General features: G+C 30.9%; 1 protein-coding gene across 2 annotated transcripts; it reads right to left on the bottom strand.

Annotated features, from left to right (window-relative positions):
* Window positions 1-1,711: 1,711 nt before the first annotated feature.
* On the bottom strand, window positions 1,712-4,193 carry LOC134721061 (heterogeneous nuclear ribonucleoprotein A3 homolog 1-like). Of its 2 annotated transcripts, none has more exons than XM_063583769.1 (4): window positions 4,095-4,193; window positions 2,867-3,219; window positions 2,438-2,513; window positions 1,712-1,926 (listed from the first exon to the last, which is right to left on the bottom strand). In XM_063583769.1, exons 2-3 carry the CDS (start codon window positions 3,216-3,218, stop codon window positions 2,449-2,451), a joined length of 417 nt encoding a protein of 138 aa, XP_063439839.1. In that variant the 5' UTR covers window position 3,219; window positions 4,095-4,193; the 3' UTR covers window positions 1,712-1,926; window positions 2,438-2,448. The 2 variants fall into 2 exon arrangements, with proteins under 2 accessions (XP_063439839.1, XP_063439840.1); XM_063583770.1 differs by having other exon boundaries at window positions 1,712-1,921.
* Window positions 4,194-15,080: the final 10,887 nt, after the last annotated feature.

Here is a 15,080-nt window from a genome sequence, read left to right as displayed (position 1 = left end):
AGCCTTGGCTCATACCGAACAGAAAGCTATAAAAGTCATCATAAATTACTAGTATAAAACCATTCACACAATAACAGCGGCCTAATTTATATATCTATTGTTATGATTATGCAATGCATATCATAAAAACATGTGAATTTTGCTCCTTTTTATTAAACCATTATTTATCTTAAAATATGCAATCGTTATTGACTTGATTTTTTATTTTATATTTTAGTATTAACTTTATCTAAAATTAATTCAACAGGCTTAACTTCTTGAGTGTACATACTGAGGTCGTCATTATTAACATATCAACATCTGAAAGTATTATTTAATTTTAGTATCATATGTTGTTTCTAAGGGTCTTTGGTGATTTCAGTCATGAATTGTAAATTTTACGGCAGCCGTCACGAGTTGGTTGACCGTTATGGAATAACCGTTTCACAAGTAATATCGAATATGTTCCTTACGTCGTAACTACAATTACCTTTCCTTTCATGAATGTGACCTACCAAATTAGACTTTTTAACGGATTTGTTATCACATAAGCAACACAACGGGTGCCGCATGTGGAGCAGGATCTTCTTACCTTTCCGAAGCACCAAAGATCACCCCTAGTTTTTGGTGGGATTCGTGTTGCTTAATTTTTAGTATTCTATGTTGTGTCATGTGTACTATTGTTTGTCTGTTTGTCTTATTCATTTTTAGCCATGACATTGTCAGTTTATTTTCGATTTATAAGTTTGACTGTCCCTCTGGTATCTTTGGTCCCTCCCTCTTTTGTAACTCAAGACAATACAGAAAAAGGTCCGCAATAAGTGGTGCACACTTAGTTTCCTTTGGAATTCCAATAACTTAACGATATACAGAATATCAAAATCGAACGAAAATTCTATCAAAAAAAAGTTCAAGTGCAGTTACAGTATCAAAATATTTCCAATTAACATAGTTTTTTTGTTAGTTGCTACTAAAAATGACCTAAAAGAGTTTTAACATATATCATGTATATATTATCATTATGTATGTTTAAACGCCAGTATAATAACGTTTGCATTCATTTTTCATTAGAATATGAGTTAAAGTGGTATATAGGGTAATAAAATCAAAACTTTGAACAGATTCAAATCACCAATATATGCATACAACTTCCCTTGGATAATACTTTCTAGACATTTTCTATATCTATTATTCATATTTCAAGAAACAAATGTATTTTGACCACCATTTCTGTTTAGAGCAGCATTGGTTACTGGTCAAATGATATACATGTAGACTCAAAACAACTAGGAGTGTTCTGCGTCTAAGAATTCTTCATCGTCTATTCATGTGTGGCTTTCTCATTAATAAAAGCTGGCCGCCATAGTATAGACAAAAACACCAATAAACATGCAAACAGTTTTTTACTTATTCAGAAAAAGGAGAATTGCTGTCTAAATTGTGCTGTATGTATTGCAGACCTTGTATCCTTATATGTCACCTTTTAATCATTTGCAAAACCTATCTACTCGTCAATGGTCAATAGATACCTGTGTAATATTAAAGGGAATCATTTGTTTATTGCAACTTCGTTTTGACATCTGAAAGATGCAATCTTTGAAGGCACAAACGAAATCATGCAAAACTGTGTAATGAGTACATGAAATTTCCAATTGCAAATAAAACTAGTGTTTGGAAAGCTTCAGTGTAATATGTCAACGCACTTTGGCAGTGCAATAATAAACTAGCAAAATTAATATTTTAAAGTTTTATTTTTCGTTTATCACATTTGTTTTACAATTACAATGCATAGAATATTACAATTTTTATCAGAAATGTAACAATACACATCTGTTTCTCCTTTTTAATGCACTACAGTTCACACGATCTTTTTGTGCTTTTCAAGAAATCACAGGTTTCTTAATTCTTCTAGTTTCTATCATTACTGACATCTCATCTTACACTACACTGAAATAATATAACTCATTCAATTAAAAAAAAATATGAAACACAAACTTAAAGGAGCATATATATCATATCTCTGTATTAGACTTGAAATATTTTCATTTAAAAAAAGGGAGAAGTGGTATGATTGCCAATGAGACAACTCTCCACAAGAGACCAAATAACTCAGAAACTGACAACTACTGGTCACCGTACGGCATTTTTTGTCCAGTTTTAATTTATTGTGGTTAGTGTTTAACAATGATTCGAGAAGTTTGCTAAATGTCAAAGAGACCCAACAGTCAAGGTTCAAATAAAAATAGATATACGTATGGAAAAATAAAAGAGACACATGCATTTATCTCTGATACCTTCTTATTATTTTGTAACGCACAATTTCATTTTTTTCTTCATCATTTAATACCTATACAAATAATAACAATGATAACCATGATCATAATTACACCAAAAACTGAATCAAGATTAAACAAAACTACCAAAAATCTATGATAATCGGTATGTTAATGATACTTACATTATGCAAAATCAACGACCGAATAAACCATTGCCATTGTTGTTGCTCAAAAGAAGAAGCAAGACGAAAAACATCACTGAAATAAAGAAAATTTTACAATTTAACATTCACTTTTCAAATCAAATCAAAAAAGGTCATTATATTTCCCAAAATGAAGGGGCCTTACCTACTGACAATTAATAGGTAGTTTTCGATATCTTAAAATACCGAGTATAATTTTGCCGCACAAGAAAGATAGATGCCTTGAAACGTTAGAAGATTAAGAAATTGAAGTTATAATTGTCTATGTGAATAAATTTTTAAAGATATTACATAGATACAAATAAGAAGATGTTGTATAAGTGCCACAGAGACAGATCGCAATTCAAGTAAGAGTCTATCATAAAACATATATACACTAATATATCATCGATAAAAACAAGAACTTACGAAGGCCTCCACCTTGTCCGAACAGACCACCGTCCATCCCTCCGCCAATACCACCGGCCAAATCTCCACCATATCCACCAGCATATGGACCAGCCATAGCGCCTCCATAAACTGGGAGCGGTTGGTAGTGTGTGATTTCGTCAACGTAGCCTCCCTTCTTTCCATATCCGGAGTATCCATGGTAACCACCTGATTTGCCATATCCTTGGTAACCTCCCATTCCGTATCCTTGGTTACCATACCCGGACCAGCCACCTTTCATGTATTCACCTCCATTGCCGTAACCATCAGCACTAACACAGTTTAGGGCAAAAAGACCCAAGACGGCGACAACGGCAAGTGTGGCTTTCATTCTGAAAGTCAATATAAAAATTTACTGTTTTATAGATTTTGAAAAGTAAATCCACATATTCATTTCTTTTAATTTAAGGAACGATCAAAATATGAAAATCGAATGATTACATATATAATTATATTTATTTCAGTATAAAACATTTTATAAACGATCATATCTGTATAACACTTCTTCAAAAATGAAGAAGCATGTTAACAACGTACGAGTTTAAGAGGCATACAATTTCTTCATTCCTGGGATATTTTTAAGTCTGTTAAACATTCTGTTTGACAATATTTAGTACAAATATTTTCTATTGCAACATGAACTATAACAAAATCGTCCTCTCAATCTTTTGTTGTCAGTCTTTCACTCTTTCTTTCTCGCTTGTGTGTGTGTGTGTTTTTTTTATTGCTGTTTTGGGTCAACCTTTGATATTACTCCTATTACATATTTCATCTCCATTACTAAATATCTTCTCTATCTATTTCTCATTCCTTTACAATGTATTTACAAACAAAAGTTTATTCAAATTATCTATTTCGTAGAATTTTTTTTTAACTTTAATGTTATCATGACACATTTCATGTTGTTGCTTAGCCCGAGGATATGTTTTCAGAACTTGTTTACACATTTTCAATTCTAGAAATAAAACAAATATATATATTGAAAAAAAAAAACATATATTGAGTTTTGTTTTTTTATCATAAATTCTGATCTTTTTGTAAATATAGAGCCTTGATTTTAATCATCAATTCAATTTTATTGTAAATTTTTGAATGATTATTTATTCATATGTTTCCAAAAATAAGTAAGAAATAATTGAAATATTTATTCCTTTTTAATAATTAAGTTATTTTAAAGATTTTTGCATTAAAGCTGTAGTGGACTTACATGTTTGCTGGGTGGGAATTCAGTGATAAACAGATAAATATTCTGGTATATATACAAAATATATTAATACGCAATTTGTGCTAATTATTACAAGTTCCGCTATAGACACATAAGGTTACAGATAAACTTCCATATTGATGTCTGTCTGGTCATTCGATAACATATAGTGTCGACATGTAAATTCTCCAATAAAAATAGGCAGATAAACTGATTATAGAAACCATTCTTAATAAATGTGCTGTTTTATAACGATCTACATTGCATATTATGTCAAGAAGTCGTGTTCATGTTTTATAATAGATTTTGAAAAAAGTAATTCCACATGTTTCTTTTTATAATTTAAGAAACGATTAAAATACTAAAAACAAATCACTAAATATATTTATTTTTTTATTTAATATTTAGCATATTTAGCATTATAAAGGCAACAGTAGTAAACTGCTGTTCGAAATTCATATATCGATTGAGAACATAACAAATCCGGGTTGATGAGATAATTGATATCTTCATAACACTACTAAAAAAAAAATAAACAACATGCATCACAACAACGAACGAATTTAAAAGGCACAAACTTTTTTTATATTAATGAAATAGTTTTATGATAGTGAAAACTATCAACATTTAGTACAAATTGTTAAAAAAATTGGACAAGAGTCTTGGTAGTGGAACTTTATTTCCTTTATATCTTTATATACTTATTCTATTTATGTCATTTTTACTTTTATTTATCTTATATGTATTTCTAATGTACTTTGTTCTCTGGTTTTTCAATACATTTTGTATGTCATTTTTCTCTTTTCTTTATACTTTAGCCTATTAGTTGATACCTGTATACATTTTTCTTCAATGTTTACTTATTTTTCTCTGTCCATTTTTTTATTTTTATTTATTCGTTATTCCTTGGTTTATTATTCTTTGAACTGTAAACTATAACCCAAACCCTCATATACTTATAAATTTTTAATTTATATTCATATAAAAAATGAAATTTTCAAACCGATTACTAGATTTTCAAAGGAGTTGGTCCGGTAAGGGCCGATTTTGGACTCAAATTTCAGGTTCGTCAAACGAAAGATTTTGAACACCTTTTAAACACTTAAGTGTCTATTTCTATTACTTTTAACTGATTTAGTCATTAAAACGATTCGATTTAAGCTTGAATATGAAAAAAAACTATCAATCAGGCCAAACAATTTCACTTTTCAGATGTTTTTTTGTCAAAAATGAAAGCGGCCGCATCCGTGTTCATCCTTAACCTTTATATATATTATAATCAAATACAACTTACATTTCAATTTTAAGAATGAACACGAATTCCACCACTTTCTTTTCAGACGGAAACCGTCTAAAATTTAACTAAAATGCTCATAAGTGCCGATATATATATTGTATTGTCAAAAACAGCCAACATTTATATAGAAGAAGCGTACTACTTTCCAATAAATAACTAAACGTTTACATTTCAAAATTTTTGAAAAACAGCTATATTTTGTGGCCAAAAAGGGGTTTTACTGAACATAATCCTTTATGCTATTTTTTCAGGAATGCGATACATTTCATTTGTTAACCCGTTGTATGTATTATAACAGCCTTTTATCGTTATATGACGTTTCCTAGTATCAATAAACCTAAATTCATCAACGGAATTTTGTAAATTGAAACATATAAGTAGAGGTATTGGTTTTATGAGCGTTTCTAGTATATTCAATGACTCTATCAACCATAGACATTAACTCCAGATTTTGATGATACAAAACCACCTGTTATTTCTTATAATAATTATTAATCAGACGTCAATTTACCAAAAAATGATGCTCCTTCCCCTTGAGAGTGTGAAACTAATAGTTTTAGAAATGTTCCCTATTGTCATGTCCATACAAGAGACCTCAATTTTTTTGTTAAGAAAGGACCTTAATATCGTTCTCTATCTATAATAAATTGAAAACAGTGTCATCAGGTCATTTGTTAGTCTACTGTACAAATTGGCCTAAACGGGAAAAAAATCTACAGACAGTTATTTGATTAAAATTATGAATACTGTATATATTCATACACCTAAGTTTGATTTTTTTTTAAGTTAATAATAGCTCCATGATATCCCTTTTTCTAGAATAAAAAAAGTAACCTCAAATTAAAACTAGATGCTCTAAAGAGCCTGTGTCGCTCACCTTGGCCAATGTGAATTAAACCAAGGAAGCAGACAGTTCATGACAAAATTGTGTTTAGGTGATTGTGATGTGTTTGTACATCTTACTTTACTGAACATTATTGCTGCTTACAATTATCTCTATCTATAATGAACTTGTCCGTGTAGTTTCAGTGGAAAATTTACAAATTTTATGAAAATTGTTAAAAATTGATTATAAAAGACAATAACTTTTTGGGTGGTCAATTGACCATTTTGGTCATTTTGACTTATTTTTGAGTCTTAAATTGCTGTACATTATTGCTGTTTACAGTTTATCTCTATGTATAATAATATTCAAGATAATAACCCAAAACAGCAAAATTTCCTTAAAATTACCAATCTAGGGGCAGCAACCTAACAACGAGTTGTCCGATTCATCTAAATTCAGGGCAGATAGATCTTGACCAGATAAACAATTTTACCCTTGTCAGATTTGCTCTACATGCTTTGGTTTTTGAGTTATAAGCCAAAAACTGCGTTTTACCCCTATGTTCTATTTTTAGCCGTAGCAGCCGTATTGGTTGGTTTGTCCGGTCAAAAAACACAACGTTTAAACTAAATAGCCTAATAATGATTCTGGCTATGTTTGGTAAAATTTGGCCAAGTAGTTTCAGAGGAGAAGATTTTTGTAAAAGTTAACTAAGATTTACGAAAAATGGTTAAAAATTTACTATAAAGGGCAATAACTCCTAAAGGGGTCAACTGACCATTTTGGTCCTGTTGACTTATTTGTGAATCTTACTTTGCTGAACATTACTGCTGTTTACAGTTTATATTCATCTATAATAATATTCAAGATAATAACCAAAAACAGTAAAATTTCCTTAAAATTACCAATTTAGGGGCAGCAACCCAACAACGGGTTGTCCCATTCATCTGAAAATTTCAGGGCAGATAGATCTTGACCAGATAAACAAATTTACCCCCATGTCAGATTTGCTCTTAATGCTTTGGTTTTTGAGTAATAACCAAAAACTGCATTTAACCTCCATGTTCTATTTTTAGCCGTGAAGGCCATCTTGGTTAGTTGGCCGGGTCATAAAACACAATTTTTAAACTAGATACATCAATGATGATTGTGGCCAAGTTTGGATTAATTTGGCTTGGTAGTTTAAGAGGAGAAGATTTTTGTAAAAGATCATGGAGATTTACGAAAAATGGTTAAAAATTGACTATAAAGGGCAATAACTCCTAAAGGGATCAAACGACCATTTTGGTCATGTCGACTTATTTGTAAATCTTACTTTGCTGAACATTACTGCTGTTTACAGTTTATATTCATCTATAATAATATTCAAGATAATAACCAAAAACAGTAAAATTTCCTTAAAATTACCAATTTAGGGGCAGCAACCCAACAATGGGTTGTCTGATTCATCTGAAAATTTCAGGGCAGATAGATCTTGACCTGATAAACAAATTAACCCCCATGTCAGATTTGCTCTAAATGCTTTGGTTTTGGAGTTATAAGCCAAAAACTGCATTTTACCCCTATGTTCTATTTTTAGCCATGGAGGCCATGTTTTTTTATGAAATGGAAATTAAAACACAAAAATTATTCTAGATACCCTAGGAATCAATCAGATGAAGTTTGGTTTGAATTGGTTCAGTAGTTTCAGAGGAGAATATTTTGTAAAAGATCATGGAGATTTACGAAAAATGATTAAAAATTGACTATAAAGGGCAATTACTCCTAAAGGGGTCAACTGACCATTTTGGTCATGGTGACTTATTTGTAAATCTTACTTTGCTGAACATTATTGCTGTTAACAGTTTATATCCATCTATATTAGTATTCAAGATATGACCAAAAACAGCAAAATTTCCTTAAAATTACTTATTAAGGGGCAGCAACCCAACAATGGGTTGTCTGATTCATCTGAAAATTTCAGGGCAGATAGATCTTGACCTGATAAATAATTTTACCCGGTCAGATTTGCTCTAAATGCTTTGGTTTTTGAGTTATAAGCCAAAAACTGCATTTTACCCCTATGTTCTATTTTTAGCCACGGAGGCCATGTTTTTTTATGAAATGGAAATTAAAACACAAAAATTATTCTAGATACCCTAGGAATCAATCAGATGAAGTTTGGTTTGAATTGGTTCAGTAGTTTCAGAGGAGAAGATTTTAGAAAAAGTTAACGACGCCGGACGCCAAGTGATGAGAAAAGCTCACTTGGCCTTTTGGCCAGGTGAGCTAAAAATAATGCATATGGTTTTTTTTATAACTCAATGGATAATTTCATTATAAAACTTATGTACACATACTTTTTTCTGAAGAAAATTCTATAATTGTTCATATTTTGAAGAAGTTTACTTTATTTTAATTGCTTCCTTCCAGGAATTAATTCACCGACACATTTTCCGTACGCAAAAAGACCTCAGTGTGACCCAACTCGTAAAAATCCGGTGATCGCAATACGCATGGATCTGTCCTAAAATAAACTATTATCTGATTGTACATGTTAGACACGTGCTCAATATCCATACTTTTTGACGATTGTTGACAAACAGGTGACAATTGTTAAACTTTGGCTTCAAAATACGAACTTTAATTACCTGCCATACTTTCACAACAACACTAACCGATTGAAAACAAAATTGACGATTATACGAAATTTATACGATAAAAATGATAAAATCGCGAACAGGAGACTAAGTTTATGATATTTGTGTACATTGGTTCAAGAATTGGAATAACATTATTTTTCACCGGTCACTCGTTTACATGTATTATGACTTTACGTTATCACAAAGCAGTTTGTATTTACCGGCAGACACAGCAGTCAATAATGTAGTGTCACTTGGTGTGAAGACTTAACTAAACAGATGTTCTCAAACACGAAATTGTCAATTCGTCTACATTCAGGTCCGTACGCTTCACAGATAGTCAAATTAAAAGCAAGATTATCACTGTCACTATCCAGCTTAAATCTTCTGAAGAACATTTGAAGTCCCGACTATGAAATCCTTGCCTAAATTACACGAACAATAATGTAACTTTCGTTTCCTCTTCGCATATAGTAGATTTATATGTTTTATTTCTAATTTGTGCTTATAACTAACTACCTTACTACTATCAGAGATCTTGTTATTATTTTTTGCAAGAAAGCTTATGAAAATAATGGTACTTATTATCTTTAGAGTAATGATATTTTTAATCTCTACACTACACTAGTAGATGTTAAAAGATATAAAATGTGGTATGAGTGCCAATGAGTCAACTCTCCATACAAGTCCATATGATCGTGAACCTATATATTAAGTGATAAAATTGAGAATGGAAATTGGGAAGGTGTCAAAACGGCAACCAATCAAAAAAACGAGCGGAAACCAGCCGAACCCAACAATGGGTATTCAAAACAGCGAGACATCCCGCAACCGGATGCGTACTTTAGCTGGCTCCAAACAAAAATGTGTACTAGATCAGTAATAATGGAGGTAATACTAAACTCCGAAATATATCAGAGAAAAATAAAATTAAAAATCATACAAGACTAACAAAGGCAAGAGGCTCCTGACTTGGAACAGGTGCAAAAAATGTGTCGGGGTTGAACATGTTCTTTCGAGATCTTAACCCTTCATATATACCTCTATCCAATGTAGAAAAACACACAAACAGTAACACGCACAGTAAAACTCAGTTTAAAAGATGTCCAAGTCCGATGTCAGTATCGGTAACAAAAGAAACTAAACAAGATGACAATGGTTAATAAATGAATACCTGCAGTTACTAAACTCCTAAATATATAAAAGATACTAAAATTAAAAATCATACAAGGCTAACAAAAGACAAGAGGCTCCTGACTTGAGACGGGCACAAAAAATGTGTCGGGGTTAAACATGTTCTTTTGAGATCTCAACCCTTCCCCTATACCTCTATCCTATGTAGAAACACACACACACACAGTAACACGCACAGTAAAACGCAGTTTAAAAGATGTCCAAGTCCGATGTCAGTAAAGGAAACAAAAGAAATTAAACAAGATGACAATGATTAATAAGTTAATCCCTGCAGTTACTAAACTCCGAAATATATAAAAGATACTAAAATTAAAAATCATATAAGACAAACAAAGGCTATGAGCTCCTGACTTGGGACAGGCGCAAAAAATGCGTCAGGGTTAAACATATTTTTTTTAGATCTTAACCCTTCTCCTATACGGGGCGCCGAATGGGACTCTTATGGTTTTGTACAAAATTCAATTTTGTCATAACAAAATCATTTTCGTCTTACAAAACTATGTGCTACAGACTTGTTTTGTGAGAACTTCATTTTTGTGATGACAAAATTCATTTGTGTAGACAAAATTCATTTTTGTCATTACAAAATTCATTTTTGTCATTACAAAATTCATTTTTGTAGACAAAATTCATATTTGTCATGACAAAAGTCAATTTTGTCTAAAAGTATGCAAATATAAACATATTTGCATACAAAATTGACTTTTGTTACCTGATATGGAAATTAAATCACAAAAGTCAATTGTGTGAGGTAAGATTCAATTTTGTTAGACAAAATTAACTTTTGTGAGACAAAATTCAATTTTGTCAATTTTGTTGAGACAAAATTCAATTTTGTCAATTTTGTTGAGACAAAAGTCAATTTTGTTAATTTTGATGAGACAAAAGTGAATTTTGTCGATTTTGTTGAGACAAAAATCAATTTTGTTGAGACAAAAATCAATTTTGTCAATTTGGTTGAGACAAAAGTCAATTTTGTTAATTTTGTTGAGACAAAAGTCAATTTTGTCAATTTTTTTGAGACAAAAGTCAATTTTGTGACGACAAAATTCATTTTTGTGACGACAAAATTCATTTTTGTGACGACAAAATTGACTTTCGTGAGACAAAATTGACTTTCGTGAGACAAAAATCAATTTTGTTGAGACAAAATTCAATTTTGTCAATTTTGTTGAGACAAAATTCAATTTTGTTGAGACAAAAGTCAATTTTGTCGCACATTGGTCAATTTTGTCTCACATTGGTCAATTTTGTCTCATAAAAGTAAATTTTGTCAATTTTGTTGAGACAAAAGTCAATTTTGTCAATTTTGTCAATTTTGTTGAGACAAAAGTAAATTTTGTTGAGACAAAAGTCAATTTTGTTGAGACAAAAGTCAATTTTGTCAATTTTGTTGAGACAAAAGTAAATTTTGTTGAGACAAAAGTCAATTTTGTCAATTTTGTTGAGACAAAAGTCAATTTTGTGTAACAAAAGTCAATTTTGTGTAACAAAAGTCAATTTTGTGTAACAAAAGTCAATTTTGTGTAACAAAAGTCAATTTTGTGTAACAAAAGTCAATTTTGTGTAACAAAAGTCAATTTTGTGTTACAAAAGTCGATTTTGTATGCAAATTAGTTCACAGAAACCAAACTTAACTAATTTGTATACAAAATTCACTTTTGTCGCCCAATTTTCAAATTAGGTAACAAAATTCAATTCTGTGTAACAAAAATGAATTTTGTCATGACAAAAGTGACTTTTGTCCGCTGATAGATAATTTTGTATGACAAAATTTTAAATTAGTAGTATGATACAAATTTTGTTAAACTGAACTCATTTTTGTTGAACAAAAGTCACTTTTGTCCGTACAAAATTGAATTTTGAGTACAAAACCACAAGAGTCCCATTCGGCGCCCCGTATCCTATGCCTCTAGCCAATTCAGAAAAAAAACCCACACACAGTAACACGCACAGTAAAACTCAGTTTAAAAGATGCCCGAGTCCGATGTCAGAATATGTGATAATAGAAACTAAACAAATGACAATGATACAAAAATTAATAAAGAATACTAGCAGCTAGAGACATGCCAGATTGACAATTAAAAAAGATTATGTCTTCGTCATATTAATATCACCTTTAATCCCTCCTGTTAGGGGTTAGGTATTATACCATCATAAATTATATGAAAAGAAAATAATCCGTATCATGCCAACAACTGGATTTATAATAAATGTGTTTAAATCCGATGCAAAGACCCTATAAGTGAATCAATATTAAAGCCAAAATATGCAATCTTTAATGACCTTACAACAGTATTGTAACTATATCCCTTCTTATTAAGTTAGTTTAAAGGATTTGTTAGCTGTTGATGTGAATACTGATATTTTTGTGCTTTCTAAAGAATATTACCATAAAAGATTGGATCTCAAATATCTGAACGTATAAGATGTCTGTATGTTGAGCTATATGTACGAATGGTTTCCTTATAACGATGATACAATTTAGTAAATGTTTTGACTAGTTTGTGATATCGAAAACCCTGGTGTAATAACTTTTTAGTGATGTTGATTTTACATTCACTAATGATGTCCTTGTGCCGTAGATAAAATTTGGAAAATATTTTGACTAGTCAAGTTGTGATATCGAAAACCCTGGCGTAATAATTTTTCAATAATACATAGATTTATTTCGTTAAACGTAAACGTTGTTACATACATGAGCGAATCGTACAAGTTGACATTAAACACCAAACGATGGTGACAATGCTCTTGTGACAATTGAACGTCACCATCTTAAAGTGGATAATTAACAATAGAAAATGAAAAATCATCTCTTTTATCAATAATTTTGGTCTTAATCTTCCCGTTAATCTAATACAGTTTTGTAGATCAAAGTCCATGAAAGGGCAGTTTTCATTTCAGTATTAGCTTTATCTAAAGTAAGTTCAACAGGCTTGTTTTTTTTTGTGCATACCGAAGTCGACATTATTGAGAGTCAATATATCATCCCAATATCTAAAAGTATTATTAAATTTGTGTATCAGATGTAGTTTCGATAGGTCTTTGCTGACCTTAGTCATAAATTGTAACTCATAGCAATACAGAAACCGGTCCTCAATAAGTGGTGCACAGTTATCTTTCAATGGAATTCAGATAACTTAACGACAAACGAAATCTCCAAATCGAACAAAAATGTTATCTAGTAACGTTCAAGGGCAGTTATAATATCAGAGCATGTCCAATTAACATAGTTTTTTGTTTGTTGTTACTTAAAAATAACCTGAAAGAGTTTGAACATATGTATTGGTATTATGTCTTTTTAAATGCCAAAACAATAAGGTTTGATTTTTTCCTTAATCAGAATACGAGGTAAAGCGGTAAATAGAATAGTAAAATCATAACTTTGAACCAATTCAAATCACCAATATTAGCATGCAATTTATCTTAGATAATACTTTCTTGATATTTTTTTTTATCTATTATTCATAATTCAAGAGGCACAAATGTATTTTGAAAACCGTCTCTGTTTAGATGAGCATTGGTTACTGGTAATTTTATATACATTTATTACATTGGTTGCAATGAATTACTGTACATTGATTTCCCAGTTAAATAAAAACCGATGATTTCACAGGTGAAATAAAAGTGGTTACTTCAGTCTCTGACGTCAAACAACAATAGGCATTGTCAAGACGTCGATAACGGCGGATCAAAAACAAATTGTAAATGCATAGAAAAAAGATATATTTCTTTCCATGTTTTACATTAATTTCCTTAAATAAAGTCATTTGCCAATGTAATAAAAAGAATAACTAATTAAAGAATTCAAATATTGAAAAATATTCAACTCGTGATGAACAACACTGATAATTAACGCCTGCGCTACGCGCATGCGTCAATTAAAGTGTTGTTCGGTCACTCGTTGAATATTTTTCTCTATTTGAATTCTTCAGTTGATTATTCTATAAATATCCAGGTTACTTAAGAGTGCTTCTTAGAATTCTTTATCGTCAATGCATGTGTGGCTTTCTCAATTGTTAATTTGTGCTTTATATGTTGTTGACCTTGTATCCTAATGTCATGTATGGTTAATTGATACCTGTGCAGTATTTACCCTTTCGCTGCCAAGTGTACATACTGAAGTCGACATTATTGAGAGTAAATATATCATCCCGATATCGAAAAGTTTTATTTAATTTGCTACCAAATGTAGTTTTGATAGGTCTGTGCTAATTTTAGTTAACGATATACGGAATCTCCAAATCTAACAAAAATATTATCTGGTAAAAGTTTAAGGACAGTTATAGCATCAGCATGTGCAATTGCAGTTAAATACAACAGTATGCAAACCAAAAGTTTAAATGCCTTGCTTGTCAACTTTTTTGGTTGTTTGCTCAGGCATTGTAATAAATATTGAAACCTATAGTCAATGGGTAGGTGGAGTATAACAGTCTGTACACAAATGTTTGATTGGTCAATGAATATCAAAATTGTTTCCAATATAATATCCATTGTCCAATCAACTCTTTTTGTATATACATGTAGGGTAGTAAAATCAAAACTTTGAACAGATTTAAATCACAAATTTTTTTAACCGCAATTTATTTTGGATAATACTTACTTGATATTTTTCTATATCTACTATTCATATTTCAAGAAACACAAATGTATTTTGACAACCGTTTCTGTTTCGATAGACATTGGCTACTGGTCATATTATATACATATAACCAGGTTACTAAAGAGTGTTCTGCTTCTAAGAATTCTTTATCGTATCTGCATGTGTCGCTTTCTCAATTGCTGTTTAATTTGTGCTTTATATGTTGTTGATCTTATATCCTAATGTCACTTTTAATCATTTGCAAAAACTATCTACTCATGAATGATAAATTGATACCTGTACAATATGAAGGGGTATCATTTTTATTGCAACTTCATTTTGACATCCGAAAGCAGCCATTTTTGAAAGCTCAAACGTAAATCGATGAACAACCCAAAATCATTTTGTTTCTTAACCTGTAAAAATCTGCAGAAAGTGATCATGAAATTCCCGAATGCTAGTAAAATTA

The sequence above is a fragment of the Mytilus trossulus genome, chromosome 6 (assembly GCF_036588685.1).
Source record: "Mytilus trossulus isolate FHL-02 chromosome 6, PNRI_Mtr1.1.1.hap1, whole genome shotgun sequence".
NCBI classification, from domain to species: Eukaryota; Metazoa; Mollusca; class Bivalvia; order Mytilida; family Mytilidae; genus Mytilus; species Mytilus trossulus.
Note: the sequence above shows the minus strand (reverse complement) of the source record. Positions and strands in the feature narration are given on the sequence as shown.